The sequence below is a fragment of the Perca flavescens genome, chromosome 20 (assembly GCF_004354835.1).
Source record: "Perca flavescens isolate YP-PL-M2 chromosome 20, PFLA_1.0, whole genome shotgun sequence".
NCBI classification, from domain to species: Eukaryota; Metazoa; Chordata; class Actinopteri; order Perciformes; family Percidae; genus Perca; species Perca flavescens.
The window spans coordinates 4,860,337-4,884,146 of NC_041350.1; the positions used below are offsets into that span (position 1 = coordinate 4,860,337).

The following is a 23,810-nucleotide window of genomic DNA, read 5'->3' on the forward strand; positions in this document are numbered from 1 at the left end:
ATTGCTCCATCTGATTTGGCTGATTTCTTCTCCGCCTCCTTTCTGTCTTTTGTTGAGACAAAGACAGAAAATATGCATATGCATTTGATTCGTCAAATTTATAAAGCCGCACGTACGGCGTTCTTTTTTATAAATCATAGTTTTAAGTCCAGCTGGGCGCACACAAACAAGGCTTGTTGAAACCCTTTAATATTATATATATATATATATATATTTTGTGTGTGTGTGTGTGTGTGTGTGTGTGTATGTGGGACCTGTCTTGAATGAGGACCAGCAATGTGCGTGGTGGGCGGTTAAATGCAGGAAAAACTCTACGTTGCGCACAGAGACGGGGCTCACGTAGGAGGAGCTGAAAAATATATTAAAAGATTTGTGCCGTTATGTGTAATGTTTTATAGGGTTGGTATCGAAAGAAGAATCATTTAGGAACCGGTATCGAAGTCACGATATTGGTATCGGTACCAGTATCGACATTTTTTTAACGATACCCAGCCCTACTCATTAGACCAAAAGAACGATAAGGAGCACTCCTGTTTCTGTCTTCATTGAAACTAAGATGTCAAAACCCGGGAAATAAAAGAAAAGGAAAAAAAAATCTATTAGTTTGCATGACAAACATGAAGATGGAAAAGAAGCACAATGGCTGAAAGGGACTGTCCGAGAAAAAAAAAAGAGATCTTCAATCCGGTTCTCTGTAACAAAAGGAACTAAGTAAGTTTGATAAAGAACTTAGTAAATCAAGTTAGAAACAAGTGATTCTGACCATATGAGGAATCGCTGGAACAACTATTGGTAAAAGAGAAATGTTTAGTCAAAATAGACCGAGAAGTTGAAGAAGAAGTGGAATGGAGATAACTGAGAGGTAGGCTGTGTCTGAAATGTATTTACATTTTTATTAAATAAATAGTTGATATAATATTAAAAATTTTACAGAGTTTTTCGAGAATTTAAGACACAGAGCCTGCATTTAATTGTACTTGTCGTCAGCGGGATAACATTCCCTCTGGTATTTGCGCTATTATTTTTCTGTTTGTTTCAGCATTTGTGGTACTATTCTTTTCTCTAATGCCTTCCATTCTACCTGGCTTTTGCTCAGTTTGCTATATTTTTGTGTGGCACTTTTAGGCCTTTATTTGAGAGGACAGCTTAGAGAGAGAAGGGGAAATGACATCAGCAGCAAAGGGTCGCAGGTCGGAATTGAACCAGCTGCCGCTGCGGCGAGGACCAAGCATCTGTACGATGAGGCACACGCTCTACCAGGTGAGCTACCCAGGCGCCCCTTTCTTGTTAGCATTTTAGCCAGATGAAGTGTGTTGGTGTTGGGGCGTAAGTGGGCTAGTGCCCTGGTTCCCTTTTTTCTCAATTTGTGTGTGTGTTTTTTTTTTAATTTACAGAATTCAGAAATAGAAAACTATTTAATAATTAAATAACAGTTTAAGTTAATTCCTGTAAACATCCAGTCATCCATTCAGTCATTCGTGTGTATATCAAGTTCAAGAATAACAGATTATAGAGTCTTGGTTTCCACGGGTAATAAATCACAAGAAATATTAATACTTAAGTTGACTCATATCCCCTTTAACTCATGACATGTCTGATGTTTTCTCCCCCTGAATTGAAGTATAACCATGTGAAGTCTGATAATGTAAAACACATCTTCTAATTTGGCTCAGGACTGGCCAGGAATACGAGCACTTGGCTTTTTTGGAACTGTAGATGAACCATTTACTCACAGCTCTCCAGCTCCAGTGAGCAGGTCTGGGAATCCAGAGGAAAGCGGCTGAAGTCCATGTTACAGGCTGCCGTCACCGTCACTCTGTTCAACGACAAAAAAAAAAACAAGAACAGACGCACGAGGTGAGAGCAGTCATGGGAGTGCATACATTCAGTAATGTCACTGAATTATCTGAATTCAATTCACACCGTCACTGGAAAAGACCTCCACTGTAATTCAATCAGGAAAGACTTGTTTGCAGATATGCAAAGCTTTATTGTACATAAGCATAATAAAATGTACAGTCTTTGGGAGCTTGGACTCCATCGTTATAAAATCATTTTTAAAAGGGGTTAGGAAGCCAAGACAGCTTTGTTTGTAATGCATTCCTCAGAAATACTGCTTAAGTTTTAGAATAGATTTTAAGATTTTATTGTTTGTTTTTAAGGCCCTTAATGGCCTGGCCCCGGAGTACTTATCCGAGATTTTAACCCTGCGTGAGCACAGCCGGTCTTTGCGGTCTTCTAACCAACTGGTTTTAGAAGTGCCAAGGTCAAGGTATAAACGGTGGGGTGATCGGGCTTTTGCAGTTGCTGCCCCGAGACTCTGGAACAAGTTAGCCCCTGATATTCGCACTATCACTATGTAGCTCTTTTTAGGTCCAAACTCAAAACGTATCTGTTTCGTCTGGCCTTTTATACGTAGCAGTGGTGTTACAATTTCACTCTTTTGTTTCTGTGTAACCTTTTCTGATCTTACTGTTTTCTATGTTCATTCTTTCTATTGTATGACATGTGTTTCTAATGTTAAGCACTTTGGATACCTGCTGGTTTTTGTAAAGTGCTATATAAATACATTTTGATTGATTGATTGATTGATTGATTGATTGATTGATTGATTGATTAAGTGCTTTTGTGGCTTCCCTATACTTTTTGAGGCCATGCTCACTCTGCAGTTTGTCCCTCTTTTGGATGTTTAGGTTACCATACCACATGATCACGTTAAAAAGATGGTTAAAAAGACGCTATAAAATACACCTTTTAAAACCTGAACTACAACACACCAAGGAGCAGGCCTGTGACAAAGTCAACGAGAGACGCCGGATCTGCTTGCGGCACACGAGGAGGCCGTCCCTCCCGATGACCGACGCCAGCAGGCCGGCTCCAGGACTGACACATTCTCACTCCCATCCCGTCAAAAAGCGACGCTTGGTCAGGTGCCTTTGGCGTTTGTTATTTACACAAAAAAGTTTCCTTTAGTGTCATATTTAGAAATGTGACAAACACTTGGAGACCTGAATGGCACTGGACCAAATTGACAGTCTCCTCCAGTGATAGAAACAATCACTCATGGTCATGGTGAGCCACTAAATTACCAGGTGCTTGTGTAGGTGGGAAACAGTTTGCTCACTCCCAATCCACTTTACAGACACAAGGTCCCTGATCTGTACCATCCTGCATGAAAACATTTCAGTATTTGGCATTGAGTGTTTGTTTTCAGAATGTTATTCTTGAGAAAGCATCTGAACTAGCACTTCAGCAGTATGGAAACTCTAACATATGGCAGCACGGTGGCTCAGTGGTTAGCACTTCTGCCTCACAGCAAGTCGTCCCAGGCCTTTCTGTGTGGAGTTTGCATGTTCTCCCTGTGTTTGCGTGGGTTTCCTCCGCATGCTCCGGTTTCTTCCCACCATAAAGACATGCATGCAACTAGGACTACAGTTGAAAATTAGCCGACTGGCTAACACTGGCGCATTTACAGAAATGTTGATTAATGTGCATTGTCCTAAAATAAATAAATCTGGCTAAGGAAATTATTTCAGGATTGGCAGCTCTTTCAGGCAGAGTGATCCACGTCATTACTCAACACAAGGAGATAATAGGGCCTCAAAATGAAGACTTGGACTTTCACAACAAACAAAATCCTGCGTCATTTCCCTGACTGATACAATATGAAAATTCCCATCACATCACTTGTGGTCTGATCTCGCATTGCCACACCTATCTCCACAGCCAGCGCTGGAGTACGGTCTGGCTGCACCGGTTAACATTCAGCCATAGGGGAAAAAAGCTTGGCTTGTTTTTATTTCTTTAAACCAATCACAGTTAGATAGATAGTGGAGATAGCGGAAGGGTAGGAGAATATCAGGCGGTGCTCTGCTCCGCATGGTGCTCTGCTTGGAGCTCCGCATGGTGCTCCACATGGTGTTCCGCTCCGCATGGTGCTCCACATGGTGTTCCGCTCCGCATGGTGCTCTGCTTGGAGCTCCGCATGGTGCTCTGCTTGGAGCTCTACATGGTGCTCCGCATGGTGTTCCGCTCCGCATGGTGCTCTGCTTGAAGCTCTGCATGGTACTCCGCATGGTGTTCCGCTCCAGATGGTGATCCGCTCCGCATGGTGCTTTGCATGGCGCTCCGCCGTATCAGCGGTTGTTGGGGGTTCAGTTATCCAAGAACAGGTGACTTTGAGCCGGGTACAGAGCACTGCGAGCTGCCGGTCATTTCGGCAGACATTACGGTTAAGTTTAGGTGACTAAAAATGAGCGTTTTGCGGCGACAAAAGTTACGTTTAGGCACTGAAACGACTAGTTAAGTTTAGGAAAATTATCGTGGTTTGGATTAAAACACTCCCAAGGAAGACGCGTTTCCCTGGGAAGCGAACTCCACTGCCGGTTTTAATTCAATTCAATTTTTAACATTCATCAATCCACCCCGACCTCCTCCCAACCCAGCAGGGTTCTAATACAGCAGCAATCAACGTGGTGCATACAGCAACAACAACAAAAAGTGGAATTCTTCCAAATTACAGTGCTTAACTTATCGTAGCTCTTTGAACGTATGGTTCATGACAACAGGCTGACATGGGTCTGAAAATACATGTTAATAAGTCAGATGCTGAAATGCTACAGACCTCAAGCTGTATAGGACGTGTCCGTCAGGAAAGACACGCAGCATGATGTTATCAGTGGTGGTGTCGTGGATGAAGGACCTCTTAGAGTGGACAAAGAAGACATCAGGGACCCAGATCTTCTTCACCAGACGGCCATCAAACGTCATGCTCTTGTTGGTGCTGCTGGTGAAGGACAGGCGCTCATCCTTCCAGTAGTGCCGCAGGTACAGAGTCATGGTGAAGTCCTGGTGGGAAATAAAAGGAGAGAAGGATGATATTTATCAGTCTATACCCCTAATACATTACGTTTTTAGTCTGGGAGCGTGGTATCCTTATGTGAAATCCAATGACTTAAAGTTAAAGACCCAATGAAATGTAAATCCCCCATAAATTGATGCAGAAAAAGGCCGAAATGGATGCATAAAAATTCACCAGAATGCAGGGAATGAAGTGTTGAATGCTAAATATTTCCTGGGGGAGGACCCTCCGCTTTATAGTCATGGCAAAATGCTGGTGGAATTAAAGGGAAGAAGGATGATGTTCATCGGCCTACAACCCTTAAAAATTTTCTTTTTCCTAAAACAAAACATACATCTCACGGCATGAACACATCTCCAGAAAGCTCAGGTACTTTCCCCATTTTTTTTGTGTAAACACTCAATCTTGCAAACCGTTTGTATGACATTTTTTCAAATGCTGCTGCTCCAGCCATCGCACAAGCCCACTCTTGGATTTAAGGCACTACTTCATTCCTCCATACTTGTCCGTCAGGCTATCATTAAACTGGTCTGGACCTATTTATGTTTTTGGTCTATGAAGGTGCTATCCTTTTGTCAAAACCAATGACTTAAAGACCCAATGAACTGAAATTCGTCCAAAAAGACATGGGTCGAAATGGGTGCATAAAAATTCACCAATGACGTGTTTAATGCTTAATATATCCTAGGGGAGGACCCTCCACTTTATATGTGTCCCTACCAATGTTGAAACAAAACCCACACCCTCTGAGAAACCTGACTGACAGGAGCTGAACAACCAGGGAAATCTGGCTGCCGTGGCCATCAAAAAGCAGCATCAGTTGGGGGAAAGACTGGCCTCTGTTTAACTGCTTCCGGTCCTCAGTTGTCAACATTTAATTAGATTGCCTTACTTTCCTGTTTCCCTTCTTGTGTTACAGTTATTCTGTCCAACTGACAACTTCCCAAGTGACAAAAATGGAATCCAGTCACTCAAAGTTTCACAGTCTTTTACAGGCTCAGAAAGACAGAGAACCATTTCCATTACAGAAAACAACAACAACAACCCTGTTGCATGGGGTGAAGTCACAAAAAAGAAGGAATAAACTGTCTTCACAATCATTTCTGCTGATAATTTTATACTCCTCATTGCATTGGAAGAAACAGTTTAGGGCTGACTGTGCATTAAAACTGTACATGATCATTCAACAAGTTGTTTTACACTGATTTTCTTTTTCAGTCATTCCAAAAGATGAACCAAAAATTCTTCATATTAGACAGTAAAAAATATGTTGTGTATAATCTAGGCTACCTAAGAGCTTGCGCTCTCTCTGTACACAGCTCCACTCTGGGACGCTACCATTACTTATTGAATAAGAACTGAGGAAGATCAAAGACTGTGTCCATACTGTGATCTAGGGGAAGGAGAGAATGAAAATATTTTTTTTAATCTACTGCCCATTCTATAATGATCTAAGAAAAATACTATTTGATGAAAGACCACCTCAGGTAGGAATGTTCCAGGATACTGATATAATCAAATGGTTTAACCACATATATCTAATTATATACATGAAGATCTTTCAGAGCATCATTTTGCCTAGTGTATGAATATAAAAGCATAGTTATTTAAGCACTCAGTGGGCCCTATTTTAACAATCTAAGTGCAATGCATGAAGCGCCTGGCGCAGGTGCCTTAGTGGTCCCCAAAATACTGTATCTGAAGTCTGTTTTATATAGGCCTTAGTGGTCCCCTAATACTGTATCTGAAGTCTCTTTTATATTGACCTTAGTGGTCCCCTAATACTGTATCTGAAGTCTGTTTTATATAGGCCTTAGTGGTCCCCTAATACTGTATTTGAAGTCTCTTTTATATAGACCTTAGTGGTCCCCTATTACTGTATCTGAAGTCTTTTTTATATAGACCTTAGTGGTCCCCTAATACTGTATCTGAAGTCTCTTTTATATAGACCTTAGTGGTCCCCTAATACTGTATCTGAAGTCTCTTTCCCGAAATTCAGCCTTGGTGAATTTCACTTTATGAGGTTTTTTAACGTTAATATGCGTTCTCCCAGCCTGCCTATGGTCCCCCAGTGGATAGAAATGGTGATAGGTGTAAACCGAGCCCTGGGTATCCTGCTCTGCCTTTGAGAAAATGAAAGCTCAGATGGACCAATCAGGAATCTTCTCTTTATGAGGTCATAAGGAGCAAGATTACCTCCCCTTTCTCTGCTTTGCCCGCCCAGAGAATTTGGCCCACCCATGAGAGAGAGAGACATCATATCTTACAAACGAGAAAAGTGGCAGTTGGTCAAGGCCACACCCCAACCCTCCACCTTGCCCCCCCTTCGCTCCTCCTCAATAGCTACAGACACAGAAATGGCACATCCTAAGGAATGCTCATTGTGGGACTGGCTCTAGTGGCTGTAATTCTGCACCAAGGCTGAATTTCGGGAAAGAGACTTCAGATACAGTATTAGGGGACCACTAAGGTCTATATAAAAGAGACTTCAGATACAGTATTAGGGGACCACTAAGGTCTATGTAAAAGAGACTTCAGATACAGTATTAGGGGACCACTAAGGCCTATATAAAACAGACTTCAGATACAGTATTTTGGGGACCACTAAGGCACCTGCGCCAGGCGCTTCATGCATTGCACTTAGATTGTTAAAATAGGGCCCACTGAGTGCTTAAATAACTATGCTTTTATATTCATACACTAGGCAAAATGATGTTCTGAAAGATCTTCATGTATATAATTAGATATATGTGGTTAAACCATTTGATTATATCAGTATCCTGGAACATTCCTACCTGAGGTGGTCTTTCATCAAATAGTATTTTTCTTAGATCATTATAGAATGGGCAGTACATTAAAAAAAATATTTTCATTCTCTCTTTCCCCTACAGTATTAGGGGACCACTAAGGTCTATATAAAAGAGACTTCAGATACAGTATTAGTGGACCACTAAGGTCTATATAAAAGAGACTTCAGATACAGTATTAGGGGACCACTAAGGTCTATATAAAAGAGACTTCAGATACAGTATTAGGGGACTACTAAGGCCTATATAAAAGAGACTTCAGATACAGTATTAGGGGACCACTAAGGCCTATATAAAAGCATCCAAAGAGCAGCATGTCATGGGACCTTTAAGAGGCACAAAGGCACTCTTTAGAACATGCCCCCACAACTGCTGTTTTAGCTAGGTGGGAGCTCTAGACTTAGCTGCAGCAACTCCAGTTTGCTAGCACCGATTCGGGTCGTTTTTTCTTCTATCGACAGTAATCGCATATTTATAGCGATCAAGATTAACGTAAAAATTGGCCTGAGTTCTCCTTTAAGGGCACTGCTAATGGGGATCTAATTTAATTTAACTTAACGTTTAATGTCTTTCCACCAGATGGCAATTTGTTTTACAGCAGAATTGATTTTTTAAGATTGTACTCATTACTTATGAAGCACATTATCGCCCCAGATAACTTACTCTCTACATATCAACCTGCAACACAGAGATCCTCAGGCAAGAACCCGCTGGCTGTACCCAGGGCTATGTTTACCATAATGTCTATGTGGCATGTGTAGCAAAAATAGCAAATTATCACATCAGCAGCAGCTTCAGTGCTCCGTCTGTGTCTACCCAGGATGTGTTCAGGCACAGTATTGAGTGTAGGTCACCTGTGTTTATGCAGCAGTCAGAGCCCAACACACAATCCACCGTAGTTATGCACGTGAAAATTATGAAACAAGCATAAAAAATGCTTATGTTAGCAATAGCATTAGTTTATTTGACATTGTATATACTTATATTTAAAGCTTTTTTAAGTAATTTAATTTTAACCGAATAACATACACATATGTACACTGTAAACCTTTGATGTAAATTTACAGCTAACATCTCACAGTCTCTTACTGTTTTAATGTTATACAGGATCACACTGTAAATGACAATGCATTCTGGGAGAAAATAACTTTACAGCGCTATCTGCTAATGTTACAGATTACAGGTATTTACTGTTAATACCAATGCATCTTGGGAAAATAAAGGAAAAGGCGGGAATTACACTGCTGCCAGTAGATTACTCTAAATTCAAATAATACATTAAGAAACTATGTCTATTTACAGTAAAATAGATTAAAATTTAAAAACCAACTGGCCAAGCTGCTGCCAGTATATTACAGTAAATGTATGGTAAAAAGTTTTACAGTGATATGTGGGTATGAAACTGTACATTTAGTTCAGTTTAATTAGTTTATTGAACATTTAAAAAAAACTAAAACATTTCAGTAGAGGCAAGAAAACCGACAAAAACAAAATCCTCAGCAAACATAGCCTATCTTTCAAAATTGTTGTAAATGATTCAAATAAGGATTTGATTATGTACTCTACCGCATATGTATTTCACATATGTGTCTCTCATACTGTGGCATGCATCATCTTTAATATTCTGTCACTTGATAAACAGCTGTGGATAAATACAGGTTTTCTTACCATATCAACCTCAGAGATGCTGTCCAAGCTCTCCACCTGAACGTCCACTCCAACAGGGATGGCAGGCCCTGCCAAACAAAGGAATATCATGAGCAAATAGATGTGAAAATACACTGCATGCGGTGCCGCCTCGCCGGTTTATGAGAACATTTTCTGAATGTCACCAGTTTAGAGTTGAGTGTTTTAGTCAGGGGTGGAAGTAACAAATTACATTTACTTGTTACTGTAAAGTTGTTTTTCTGTGTACTGAAGTAAGTCATGGACTGTCCTAAAAGTTCCCATGTGTTCATTATTCATTTCCACGTGTATCCTTAACAGTTACCAGAGGTGGGGGACTCAAGTCGCACGACTCAACTTGAGTCTGACTCAAGTCGCCAATTTGATGACCCGAGACTTGCTTGACTGACATTTATAAATGAATCCACTTGACTTTGACTTGGTATTCAAGACTTGAGACTTAAGACTTGACAGATGACTTGAAAGGACTTGACTTTTCATCAATGTAATAGCCAAGTCTGTATTCTTTATTTCAAGGTATTGAGAAGTTAGGCTACGTTTTGTTTTCGGAACATCTTTTGTGCTATACGTGTCACTCTGGCACGTTGCTAGGCAACCTTGCAGAGCGTGGCAGACCAGCAGAGACAAACGTAGGAGGCAGCCGTCACAGAAGGGATTATGCCCAAAATAGTGAAATTCGGATTTAAGGAGTTTGTAGTCGATGCTCGTTGTAAAAAAACAGAACAGCGGTGTGCAAGGATTACAACTCCAAAATTACTGACACGAGAACCACAACACCCAACTTCATCCGTCATTTCATGCAACACAAACAAAGGTACGTGAATGTGTCTTTTAGCTAATGTTAACGGCAATTTTTTGTATGACTTGACTTGTGACTTGCTGGACTTATGGCAGGGACTCGACTTGACTTGCACATGTGTGACTTACTCCCTGTCTCTGACGGTTACATAGTTTTTATTTACAATCAGTTTAGACTTCTCCATGTGACATATTAATGTGAGTTTTAGGGACCTATCGTTCACCATTCAGTGAATGGGAATATATTAAAAAAAACGCATTTACTTCCACGTGAACTCACGCTGACATTGGCACATTTTCTCAGTGTGATTTAACTTGTGTGGAGTCCAGGAATTCATAGCTGTCTGACTTTTAAACAGTGTACAAACGAGAGATCACAACACATTACGCAAATCCATAGGAAGTGGAGCAATAACCCCAAACAGATCTGAATGCTGTTTCAAAGTTAATCCTTGGGTTGTCTTTCTTTGGACCATGCACTTGTTGTCTTCCCGGGTCAAAATTGAAAATCAACACTTTTTCTGATGTTTTTGTTTTTTCGACACGCTTTTTTTCAATGTTTTTGGCGCTTTTTCTTTTTTGCCAACTTCTTTTCACTACCATTTCATTTCACTACCTGCTAACGCCAACTTATTACTAGTTTTACACTTATTTTTGGAATTCATGGTCAATAAACATCATTAATAGAAAATGATGCCTAATCCTTGCATTAGAAAAGCAGAAACTACGAATTATTTAGGCTAACATTAATGGAAGGATAATCACAGAAGGGTATATGCCAAAGTTCAGTGAGGATACTGTTTCGAAACATTTCAATTTATTTTTCAAATGCTAAAAAATGTAATAAAACACTCAAAATTGTTACACCTGCTACGCTCTGCAGTGCTCTGCTACCTCCTGTAACACCCTGCAGTGCCCTGCTACGCCATGAACTACTACAACTACTATTTCTAGTCACTGTTCCATTATCTTTATTGGGACTATTATTGCCACTGTTCATCACACCCCCAACCAGCTCAATCAGACACCGCCTACCAAGAGCCTGGGTCTGTCCCAGGTTTCTCCCTGAGAGGGAGTTTTTCCTCACACTGTTGCTCTTGGGGGGAATTACTGGAATTGTTGGGTCTTTGTAAATTATAGAGTGTGGTCTAGACCTACTCTATCTGTAAAGTGTCTTGAGATAACTCTTGTTATGATTTGATACTATAAATAAAATTGAATTGAAAATTCTATGAAAGTTTAGATCCAATCTTTAATTGTACTTGCGAAGCGCGTTGTATGGAATCATCCATGTTATTTTTGGGTAATTCAAATTAGGTTGTTAAAAAATGACCCATATCTCTGATAAAGAAATTTTGAAAATGGGTCAAATTTGACCCGAAGAAAACACAAAGGTTAATTCAATGGAAAATATTAAATTCAAGCAGCACCTGCTGCAAAGAGTCTTCATTAAAACCAACAGCTTTGAGCGTTTTCAAAAGAAGTGTTTGTTCCTGTGCTTCCCATTCTCATAGGATATCTTTTGTTGAATGGCTATGCTCATACTTACAAGTTGAGGTTTTTTTCATGAATAAAATGAAGGAAAAAACTGTATTTAACCAACTCATCACCTACATGAACTGTACCTGTAGAAGGTTCCAGTGTTCTATTTACTACATCTCATTCTGCTTTGCTGCAACTGGATTTTAAATGTGTCATATAGAGTTGTAACAACTTCAAATTTAACTGTATAATTGTCTCAGAAATAATGCCATCCATCCATCCATCCATCTTCGTCTGCTTATCCTGTGTCGGGTCGCGGGGGGAGCATATATATTGTTAATAATGCGATTAACAATATCTCTCTTTCAGTCAAAGTTTTTAAATATTTATGTATTACTTTTGCAAAGAAATGATAACGTTTTGAATGCATTCCAGAATACATCTTTTAGTTGTACCACTGCTATGTGACCCAGATAATGTAATAACACAGGTACATAGCCTATGTACTGAGAGATACAGCGAAAGTTGTGTGAAGCTGTCTTAATTAGCTTTGTAGAAACTAATTTTCTTAAATTAACATAAAACTGACAATAATCATTAACAGTCTTAAGACCTTAGCTAATGTTAGCAATTAATTGTGGTTAAACAAAGAAATTGCTAGTAGACAATTATGTAATAATTGGTACAGGCCTAGTGTCATATCTCTTTAACATATCTGTCATGACCTCTGACCCCTACATAAGGATGGCAGCATTACATGTGACCCTCTTACATATCATCAGAAAGCATGCACACACACTCCATAAATCCAGCTAAAGTGGAGGGAACGTTTACAGCCGATTTGAACCACTTTTGCATCACTTATTAATACAGTCTACAATCCAAAGAGATTAGCGGAGATGCTAAACGCTAGATTAGAGCCATCAAAGCTCTTCAGATGAGGGGCTGTGGAGTGATCTGCGTTTGGGATTATTCTTCACTCACTGGGACAATGCCATCAAGTGTGGTGTACTTCTTTGTCACATTGGGCATAAATGGCTTGATGCTCTCACAGGCTGGTTTTAGAGCTCTTCAGAGTACAGAATATGCGTCTCCTTCTAGCTGCTGACTCAGGTAACTGCTCCATCCTCTTGCTCCTAGATGTAACTGCAGCTTTCGGCACTATAGACCATTCCCTTCTCATTCAGCCTAAGGAGATGCCCCGGAGAGACTAGGTGTGATGAAAGGAGAGGAAACAAGGAGAGGATAGTAAAACTAAAATGTCTGTTTTCCATTCAATATCCTTGTACCTGTTTTATACTTTGGAGTACGTTGAATATTAATTGTCAGTGCAATTTCATGTTTTCCATATACATTGTGCACACAAATGGAAAATTAAATTTCAATATGATTTAATGATTTAATTTTAATATTGGCAGCCACAGACTTCCATACTCAACAAACAGTTGTTGTGCGATAAGGCAGACAGTCTAAAAGACATAAAGGATACACTCTTTACATCTATTTCAGACAGAGGAGCTGAACAACTCATCGGTCTGGAAGGACTTAATGTTGAACAACCGCCCCATATTGATGGACAGCATCCCAACACGTCTTTATGGAGACTTGAGAATCGACCTTAGGTTGTGCTGCATTCAAGTTATTTTAAGGGGTTAATCGGCCATAGATCCGGTGATGGGTGTGACATATTGAAATAAACTGAAAAATACTGCCAGGGACAGATATTAGAAAGAGAAGAAAGACATGTAGCAGCTGTTGGCAAACAGTAAGACTGAAGAATTGAAGATGATTTGTTTTCTTTAAATGACTGAAACTTGATTTATTACTTGTACGTCAATTTTTCCAGAAGACAATTACTATAAAGGACAGGTTTTGTTTTTACTCGCTAGACACAGTGGAGTGTTTTTTCTGAGCAAGAGGATATTAAACTGCCAGGTTTTTGAAGTGTGTTCTGTGACTTTGCCTGAAAGCAGTGTGTCAGTGTTATTGATTGGGTGTTACTAAAAATGTGAGAACTGTTGTCTGTTTGCGTTCTTTATTGGCTATTGTCACAAGCACAGCTGATCAATTTGTCTCCTCCAATTCTATGAATTTGAGTTGACATCGCCACCATCCCAACACGTCTTTATGAAGGCTTTGGAATCGACATTATGTTTTACTGCATTCAAGTTATTTCACAGGTTAATCTGCCATAGATCCAGTGATGGGTGTAGCATATTGGAATAAACTGAAAAATACCGCCAGGGACAGTTATTGGAAAGAGAAGAAAGAGCAGCTGTTGGCAAACAGTAAGAATGAAGAATTGAATGAAGATGATTGTTTTCTTTAAATGACTGAAACTTGATAGCCCCAAAGTGTGTCAGTGTTGTTGATTAGGCATAACTAAAAATTTACTTTCTGATGCCTGTTCGCATACTTTATTGGCTGTTCTCCCAATCACAGCTGATGCATTTCTGTGATGTACTACTACAAATATGTATGAAAAGGTTTTTGCTCAAGGGCATAAATATGACACAGCCCTGCCACTAGCATTGCTTTATTATTTAAAGGTGCTCTAAGCAATGTCATGACATTTTTTGTCACGTACAGCAAACATCTCCTCACTATCCGCCAGCTGCCTTCCCCTGAAACACACTGTAAAAAAACACGGCCTCTGTAGACAGCTCAGGCTCCATAAACGGCAACAAAATCAAACTGCGCCAACTTGCACCACCAAACATAAACAGTGTTCCAGCCAATAACCGACAAGAATCACCGCAGCAGCGTTAGCACGTAGGCTACTTCCACAACACGCGTTCATGATTGTTTCAGGAAGTACGGAAGGGAGGGGGAGGGGACGGGATGAGGAGGAGGGAGGGGTGAGCTAGCCTCCGTTTTGTTTGACAATACTTTCAATGTCAACATTGCTTAGAGCACCTTTAATTATTTGCTGCATCGTCAGGGCAGCAATAAAAACAGCCAACCCTTACTGAATGTATGTCAGCAACAAATTGTTTTGGACACATACAAGTGATGCATATGCACATGAATAATTTAAAACTTGTACTTATAATTGGAACATTTTTTATTGATCATAATGGAGATTATAGGCGTTTTTTCCCCCTGCGTGTTCACAAACGTTACTGGTGCAAACAAACCATAAACAGAGAACAGTAATAACTTATATGAAGTTATTTAAAGATCTGTCGATGAATTTCAGAGTGCTAGAGAGTGACCAGCATAGCAGAGTGTAAAACACAACACATGCTGCCAGCGTTTTCAACACTTTAGGCACTACATGTTGTGCCATTTTGGTAACGTTGCCATCCTTGCCAATGTCGTGCCACATACTGATACAACACCGAACTGCCAACAGAACACTGCTGAAAATAACCAACATTATTTACACTGTCTATTCCAACCCGTTCTCACTCCACACTTGTAAAATTCGGACGCTTGGTCAGTGGCTCTCAGCGTCAGATACGACGCAAAAATCACCCTTTAGCGTCTTTATAGGACGCACCGGGCAGAGCAGCAGCTTGACCGCGGCGCTGTAAGATGACGTAGTATTAAGAGAGACAACGATAGCGAGTAGTATGAAAGACCAAAATGCCGCGTAAGGAGGCTGGTTGGGGTGGTGGATGAGTCAAACAACACAGGACTTTCACCCAGGAGACCGGGGTTCGTGTCCCGTTCTTGTCCCGCGTGTCAGTGAAATGAACATTTTATAACCCCACCCACCATCTCTTCCTAAACCTAACTGTCCCGACCCATGTCGTCAAAAAGTGTCGTCAAGAGTCCCGACACTAAAGGAGACTTTTAGTGTGAATAACAGATACCAAACACACATTTCCAAGCGTCCGTATTTTATGCGATGGGAGATTAAGAATGTGTTGTGTATTCAGCTATGCTCCTGTTCAGTTTAAGTAACAGGTAGTTTAAAGCTGAATAATTAATTATCTTATTTTGTCACTTGCAGGCAGAGAAACATGTTCCTAATACAACATTGATGTCATATAAAGTTGTTATGGCCAAGGTGTTAGCAGACAGTTGCCTAATTACAAACAACAGGCTCTTTAGTGTATGCAGCGCCAAAAAGAACTACTTATTTTTGCTACAAAGCTGAAGTAAAAATTTTCTGATTGATCAAATATCAGAATTTCCCTTTAATACAGAATCTCAAAATACTTTCACCAACACTGGATGTTCTTTTACAGCCAGTTTTGGGCCCCTTTTTTATTTCTGCGTCTGTTTTTCCATTTGGGACAAAGTGTCATGCGCGGGGTAACAGCTGCCTGATTGCGTAACAGATTGGTGCCTGTGCTAATCTGAGCTGTAAACAGGAGTAACCGCAGCCAGCTTAATCTGCTCATCTCTGCTGGAGTGGGGCGTGCCATGCAGCGAGGCACAGCTAGACTAGGCTAGGGGTTATTGTTTGTTCAACAGTCTGGTGGATGCTAGTCTATATCAATGATGTTCCACTTCTCGGATTGCACCGAAGTCGTCGAAAATTCCACCGGATGCACCTCATTTTGGCCGGATGTCACCTTCCTCTTTCTTTGTGTTGCCGTTCTAACCTCCGGTGGATTTCTGAGGACTATGGTTAACTGCTCCTCAGATCTCTGCAGGGTAAATCCAGACAGCTAACTAGACTATCTGTTAAATCTGAGACTAAAAACAACTTTTGAACGTTCACATGTTCCACCAAAAAAAGTTCCTTCCCGAGGCCATTTGGCAGAGGCAGCGTTGCTTTGTCCGGCACCGCCAAAAACGATTGTGATTGGTTTAAACAAATGCCAATGAACCAAGAGTTTTTCTCCCATCCCACAATGCTGTGTGCACTAGCCAGACCCTCCTCCGCAGCGCTGTGGAGGAGGGTCTGGCAACGCAAGACTAGATGGATGCTGGCGTGGCTCGTTTGGATCTTAGGGGCAGGGAACGGAATCTCCCCCTGAAGGTAACAGATGGTACTGGTTGGTCCGATATGATGAGTCTACAGTCACTGCAAATTAAGCCGATATCTCCAGATGGCAGCTGATCCATCCATCAATCAGCAATGCCTAAAGCTTTAGCTAAAAAATAAATAAATAAGGAAAACAAAAACTGTGGTTGCTGTTGTTGTGACGTTCCCCTGAGCTCATGTCCCCTCACAGAATATCAAGGGAATGTCACTTTGGTGATCGGGGATAAACGCAAATGACTAGAGCTGTAACGATTCCAAATTTTGCTATGCAAATAATTGTCTCAGAAATAATTGCAATTAACAATAAATCTTTGACAATACTCTCTTTGACTAAATATTTTTTAATTACTTACTTTTATTGCAACTCATTCACTTAAATTTACAATCCATTACAGAACAGTAAAATTCTCATATCGTTGCATATATATATATATATATATATATATATATATATATATATATATATATATATATATATATATATATATATAAAAAATCCACCCGGTGATGATGATGATGATAATAATAATAATAATAAAATAACAGAAGCAAAGGGAAGTTAAAATCAAAAGAGAATGAAAAAAAATGTACATAGAGTACATACACACAATCACTCAAACAAACATACACTCTTTCACTCAAATTTAAAAAAAAATATTTATTTATTTGTAACTTTTTTAAACAAATTCAAGTTTTGAATGAATTCCAGGATCCATTTTTTGGTTATGTCGCTGTCATGTGACCCAGATAATGTAATAACACAAACACACAGCCTAGGAAGTCAACAACGCTGCTTTATTATCATAAAACTTTTCTTCTAACTGTATCCCCCCCCTCGTCATTTTTGTTGCTATGAACGTGTAAAGGGTTCCAGCAACTAACAATATATATTTATATATATATATATACAGTCCAACTAATAATCACTTACTTACCGTATAAGTACTATTTGGCATATCTGAACAAAATCAACAATTACCAGTCAGACGCCTTGGGACCATGGCTACCTGTTAGCAATTAATTTGCTGTTACACAAAGAAACTTTGTTAGATTATTATTACTATTTGTGACATTTTATGTAATAAGCTCAACATTTTCTTTGGCAAATACTAAATAAATCAATACATTACTACAGTTTCCTTTGATGTAGCAAGCTTGAAACAATCTTCTAATTGATTCTCTACAAACTGTGGCAGCAGCAGTCACAGCCCTGTTATTTGGTGGGTATCGTGCCCTGCTATTTTAAGACTTAGCGGGGGATGATGTTCAATCACTTGATTTATGATATGAGGTTTTTTTAAAAGCCTCTAAATGGAATATACAAGTTGTTATGTATGGCCTTCTGTGTATTTCAGTGATGTATTAATAGCCCTTGAACCTTTTCATCAAGACTAAAAGATAAAACTGCTCAGTGGCAAAGCTCCCAGAATGAGGGTGCGTGCATCAGTACTTTCCCTGGATAAATAAAGAGGAAAAGGTACCTAAAGTGCTCATTTTCAGGTTCATAACTGTATTTACAGGTTATATCAGAATAGGTTTACATGGTTTAATTTTCAGAAAACACCATATTTTTGTTGTACTTCTCATTGCTGCAGCTCCTCTTTTCACCCTGTGTGTTGAGCTCTCTGTTTTAGCTACAGAGTGAGACATCTCACTTCTGTTCCATCTTTGTTGGGAGTCTCACATAGTAGTAGTAGTAGTAGTAGTAGTATCTAGGTAAGGACTACTAGCCAGGCAGAAGCAGAGTATGAGGGCGTGCCCTGACAGTACCTAGGTAAGGACTACTAGCCAGTCAGAAGCAGAGTATGAGGGCGTGGCCTGACAGTACCTAGGTAAGGACTACTAGCCAGTCAGAAGCAGAGTATGAGGGCGTGCCCCGACAGTACCTAGGTAAGGACTACTAGCCAGTCAGAAGCAGAGTATGAGGGCGTGCCCTGACAGTACTTAGGTAAGGACTACTAGCCAGTCAGAAGCAGAGTATGAGGGCGTGCCTTGACAGTACCTAGGTAAGGACTACTAGCCAGTCAGAAGCAGAGTATGAGGGAGTGCTACGCTAGCAGCTAGGGGAGCATTATAATGTGTGTTACAAAATGACGCGCATTCGTCACGGAAGTAAAGGCTGGACTACAATAGAGCTGTTTGGGCAGTTTGTGAACAGGGTTTTCTGTTGGAGATGCTAAGTGCCTTTGGGGTGGACTTATTACGTGCACAAAAAAGATATATAATACAATAAAGGAAAGGGAAAAAGCCAAAAAGCATAATATGACCACTTTAACTTTCCTGTCCCAGTTTTCCATTCTTTTTAAAGCCAGTATTCCTTCAGGTCAAGTTTACCGCCAGTTATTATCACGATAAGAGCCACTGTACTTTGGCCTTCAATCATACACTAATAGTTAAACTGCATGTATCGATTGTTTGGAAACTTGGTAACAGCAAAATATACAGTGAAAATATTACCATATACAAAAAAAAAAACAGTACAACATAAATCACATCTTATGTTTTTTACATAGAAAGAGAAAGTGTTTGCTGGAGAGGTCAGAAACCCGTGGGGGGCTTATAGTGAATCCTCACCAGGGGCCTCATGTATAAACGTTGGGTACGCACGAAAAGCTTGCTTACGCTGGTTTTCACGCACACGGTGTGATCTATAAAAATCTACTTGACGCCAGAATGTGCGGGCCTTCAGGCAAACTCTTGAGCAGACGTTGCAACAATATCCTATGGAATAAGGCGGCTGCTGACTGGTCACGTGACCACCGCTCATATGAGAGTTAAGTTTAGACGAGATAAGGTGACTGGGAGCTGGCTTCAGAGCCCCGTGAGCTGTCAGCCGTTTCAGAGGCTGTTGCTAGTTGAGTTTAGGGTACAGGGCTCGGGAGGTAAGGGTCGTTTCAGCAGTGGTTACAAAAAGTTTAGCTGACAAAAAGTTTAGCCGACAAAAAGTGAGCGTCGCGTGGCGCCGGCAGTTAAGTTTAGGCAACAAAACGACTAGTTAAGTTTGGAAAAACAGATTGTGGTCTGGATAAAACACCCCAGGGACACGAACAAAGTCTTGTGATTACCCCGGGACGTAAACTCCGCTCCCCCGGGTTGAAAGCCCTGTGTTTTGTGACCCAGCCATCCACCCTGACCTCTTTACGCAATCCACAGCGTTGTTATACAGCAGCAGTGCAATGTGATGCATACAGCAAACAATATGTGGAATACATACGAATTACAGCGCATTACTTTTTGTAGCTTTATGTACAAACCGTTCATGAAAACAGCCTGACTGAATCCAGCAGTACGCCTGTAAGAGCTGGGTGGAGGAAATATAATAATAATAATAATAATAATAATAATAATAATAGGCAGTAGGAAACAACCCCACCTGACTTTGTGACCTCTAGTAGATCCTCAACACTGCTAAGCCACCACATTTTCTGAAAAGTACACAGTGGCTTTGGTATACCGTTAACAGATCATAACACGAGTTGCTCCGAGCCCATACATCAAATGATCTGGCTGATGGGCTTTCTCTCTTTTTCCCTTCAGCGTGGATTAACAACAAGCTTAATGTGTTATTTTACTCAGGATTAAGAGCAATAATACACCCCACACGTTAGCCACACTCGCTGCCCTCTATTCACCGAAAGACAACCATGATGTACAGCTGTAACGGTCTTTGCAGCGCATACAATATGTACTCATCAGTAGAAGTCATGGTGAGATCAAAGGGCCTCCATTACAAGCTGGGGGTGTGAGATTTGAAAGCCATGTGAGTTTACCAGGCAGTTGCATTATGGGACATGTTGGAGCAAGTGTTTTGGAGGCTTGACCTAGGTATCTCGGATATCTTACAGTGTCTCTCAATTCGGATACTTCTGTAAGTACACTTACATGTAGTACTCTGTGTACACTATGTACTCACTTGTGTTGCGCCTACATTTCGACAGGGTAGTGTTGTCTCAAATCGCACAGGCCCATTATGCAGAGACCGGAAATGACTCTTCTTTCTCTTCTATCTAATGGTATTGCGGCCGGGTGGCATTACCGCTAACTATTTTCGTCCGACAATTTATACAGTATCTACTGGCTTGTTTTCTCATTATTTAACTGCAGCGTAATGGTACTTATTTAAAAACAAAAGTATGAATTACATGTGCATAGTATGGTGTTCAGCATTTCAATCACAACCCCCGCCCCGTCCTCGCCCGCCATATTCACAAATTTGAAAATGCGTTGGCGGCCCCGCAGCTCCCGCTCCGTCGCAAAGACGGCGACAGTTGAGGTTCATTTGTGAGCGGTCGTGTACCAATTGGGAGATTGGGTGGTTCGATCCCCGCCCCTGCAGCCTACCTGTCAAAGTGTCCTTAGGCAAGACACTGAACCCCGAAACTACTCCCGATGCTGCGCCATCGGTGTATGAATGGAAGTCGCTTTGGATAAAAACTTCAGCTAAATGAAATGTAATGTGATGAGTAGTGTCCATCAGGGATGTAACGATACACTCAACTCACGATTCGATAGGATTCACGATTTTAAGATCAAGACACGATTTTCCCACGATTTATTTTTAAATGAATGAAATGACCAAACAAAACAGCAGATGTGTCCGCTTATCAAAAGTGCAACTGAAATAGTATTTTATCTTAAATAACAAAAATACAAATTCAAAATTAAAGGAAGAAAAAAGAAAGGCTTGTGTATTGCAAAGGCCATATGGTTAAATTGAAATGATTCATTTAAAATATAAGAACAATAATTTATAACAACTTTTTTCACCAGTTTACTGTTAACCGTCTGAGGTCTAAGGGTATTTTCACATATCTTTTTAAATCCACCTTTTTAAGGTATTTACATATAACTGATCCCCATGTGTTTCATATCAAAATGTTCAGAACAATGCCCAAATCTGTCCCAGAGCAATGTGTAAAGAGATAATTTGGCGCTAAAGCTGAAAAAGTTGATGTTGGCTTTTTTGAAAATTCCTCAAATGTCTTTTTAAAACAAACCTTAACTTATGATGTGTTGTACGGATTGTTCCCATGCTTGAAATGAGTTTACCAAAATATTAGGTTATATATGATTAAAATAGTAAATAAACGTCTGAAATGAAATTTTGTAATGCCGCTTTTGGAGCAGGAGTTTTGTCAAACATCGTTTGGCCGGTGCGTCTTTCATCCTGAGAGGGTTAAACGACAAAAAGAAGAAACACTAGACGGCTGAAAGGGTATGGTCCATCGTTCCACACTCAACGTTTCCGATTTCATTGGACCATCCTGGTTCTCGTAGTGCACTGCATTCGGCCATAATTCGTCAGTGAAAAAGCCCCATGTACTCAAAATAGCAAGTGTAAAAACAGAAGTGCATGATTTGTGACACAGCATTGGCCTCTTTTGAATTGCTTTTGAATGAATCTTGGGAGTTCAACTATGGAAGTGCAATACTAAATTGCTTGAGAGAACCTTTAGTATAGCTTTCTCTCAGCAGACATTTTGACCCAAGTGTTACTAATAACAGTAATGTATACTAATGGTTCTCTATTCAAGTGTTCCAGTGAGAGTGACATTGAGCCAGCATAAACTAATATCTTTACCTTTGCCTACCTCCACATTTCAAATATCTTCTGTCTAAAAAGGTTGTATTCAAACAGAAACAAAAAAAGGAATTTCAAGTGGCTTTAAAGCTTTAAGCCTAAAGTAGTTCCTGATGATGGAGATATTCATCATCCGCTGTCTAACACTTTGATCCAGAGCAAGATGTCTTGAAAACTACTGACAGATAGGCCAGATAGTCATAACATGTTGTACTAAGATCCATGGTCCCCTGAAGAAAGAAATCTGAATTATTTTGGATTGCCCCCTGTCCTTTTAACTTGCATTCATTGGGTCACAGTTTTTCCTTGAACATCAGCACATGGCAAGCTATCTTAAAAGTATTGGCTTCCTTAAACACTACTGCAAATTCCCATGGTCCCAGGATGATACCACCATTTTTTAGATGACCTTCCTAGTGATTCTTTGGCATACTTATTAGACCACATTTTCCACCTAAAGGTTGGGTTGGTAACTATTTCCAATATACACTATTTTATATGTTGTTTGATATGGCTCTGAAAAAGCAGCGAAAAAAAGAGCCCCCATCTGTAGCTGCTGTAATCATGTAACAACACCCACCAATCACTGCCTCGCGGTTGGAAAGAACCAATGAAATGCCTCCTTGCCACACGGTGCGTACTCTACCCCTCCCATGTACGAGCCTGAGCTCAATTTGCGTCGCCGCCGCATTGCTAACAGTAGTCATGAGTGTGTTAAACATTCGGTATGATAATATTAGCTGTTAGCTTAGCGGTGAATGACTTATGAAGTAAAACTGTGGTCCTTTCTCCGCTGTGCTCTGAAGCAACGGTGCTCATGCACGTCTGCGTGTGGGTCGGAGCTCCGAGAAGATGCTACTTTCAAATCTTTTTAACATTACCAACCCTGCCTTTAATTATAAGCTCACTGGAGTTAATGAGGCATTGTTTCAACCATCAATATATTTGTCAGGCAAACTTTGATGTTGAAACATTTCTTTCTTAAATCGTGTACGGACTACAATGCATATGGCTATCTCTGGCACCTTCACCCAACTGCGATTGTACAGCATACGCACACTGTGCCTTTCATGCTTCACATTTTCCACTTACCCACATCAATTCTAGCAATTTAATAGGCAGATTGCCATGAAAATTCCTAATCACGTTGATGCTGCCATAGGGATAAACCCTTAAAATATGCAAAGATTGAAAATTAAAAGGGTGATATAACTTACACCTTCAGCAAACATACAGTACACTGATCCATATTAAAAGGAAAACTAGGGTAAAACAAACCCCCAGCTTACATTTATTTGGAAAATTTAGAAATTCAAAAAGTCAAACATTAAAATCCTGACCCAAGCCCGAATTGCAATCAGTTTCAGTTTTACCACCAAAATGAAAGTGGTTTCAATAATCTGGGCGAACTGTCTTATCATCTGAATGCTTGTTTTTCATGTCTATTCTTCTTAGCAACGTGGCAGGATTCAAAAATCTTGGTAATAACTTCAGTGAGTACAATGTTGGTAGTCTTTCTGTAAAGAACAGGTGGAAATATAATTGCGAAATGGTTTCAATATGCTTATCGGTGAATCCCAGAAGTACTTGGAGTCCCTGTACACTACGCAGCTACTGCGGATAACCAATTCCATTTCAAAATAACAGCTTGCA

The 23,810-nt window shown here is 40.2% G+C and overlaps 1 protein-coding gene across 1 annotated transcript in view; it reads right to left on the bottom strand.

The window, feature by feature from the left end:
* gabrr2a (gamma-aminobutyric acid type A receptor subunit rho2a) overlaps window positions 1-23,810 on the bottom strand; it is a 41,957-nt gene that overhangs the window by 11,538 nt on the left and 6,609 nt on the right. The window contains exons 3-5 of the mRNA XM_028565997.1: window positions 9,337-9,404; window positions 4,625-4,848; window positions 1,734-1,816 (exon numbers count right to left, since the gene is read on the bottom strand). Of these exons, the coding sequence (XP_028421798.1) occupies window positions 1,734-1,816; window positions 4,625-4,848; window positions 9,337-9,404 (375 nt within the window). The remainder of the gene's footprint in view (window positions 1-1,733; window positions 1,817-4,624; window positions 4,849-9,336; window positions 9,405-23,810) is intronic.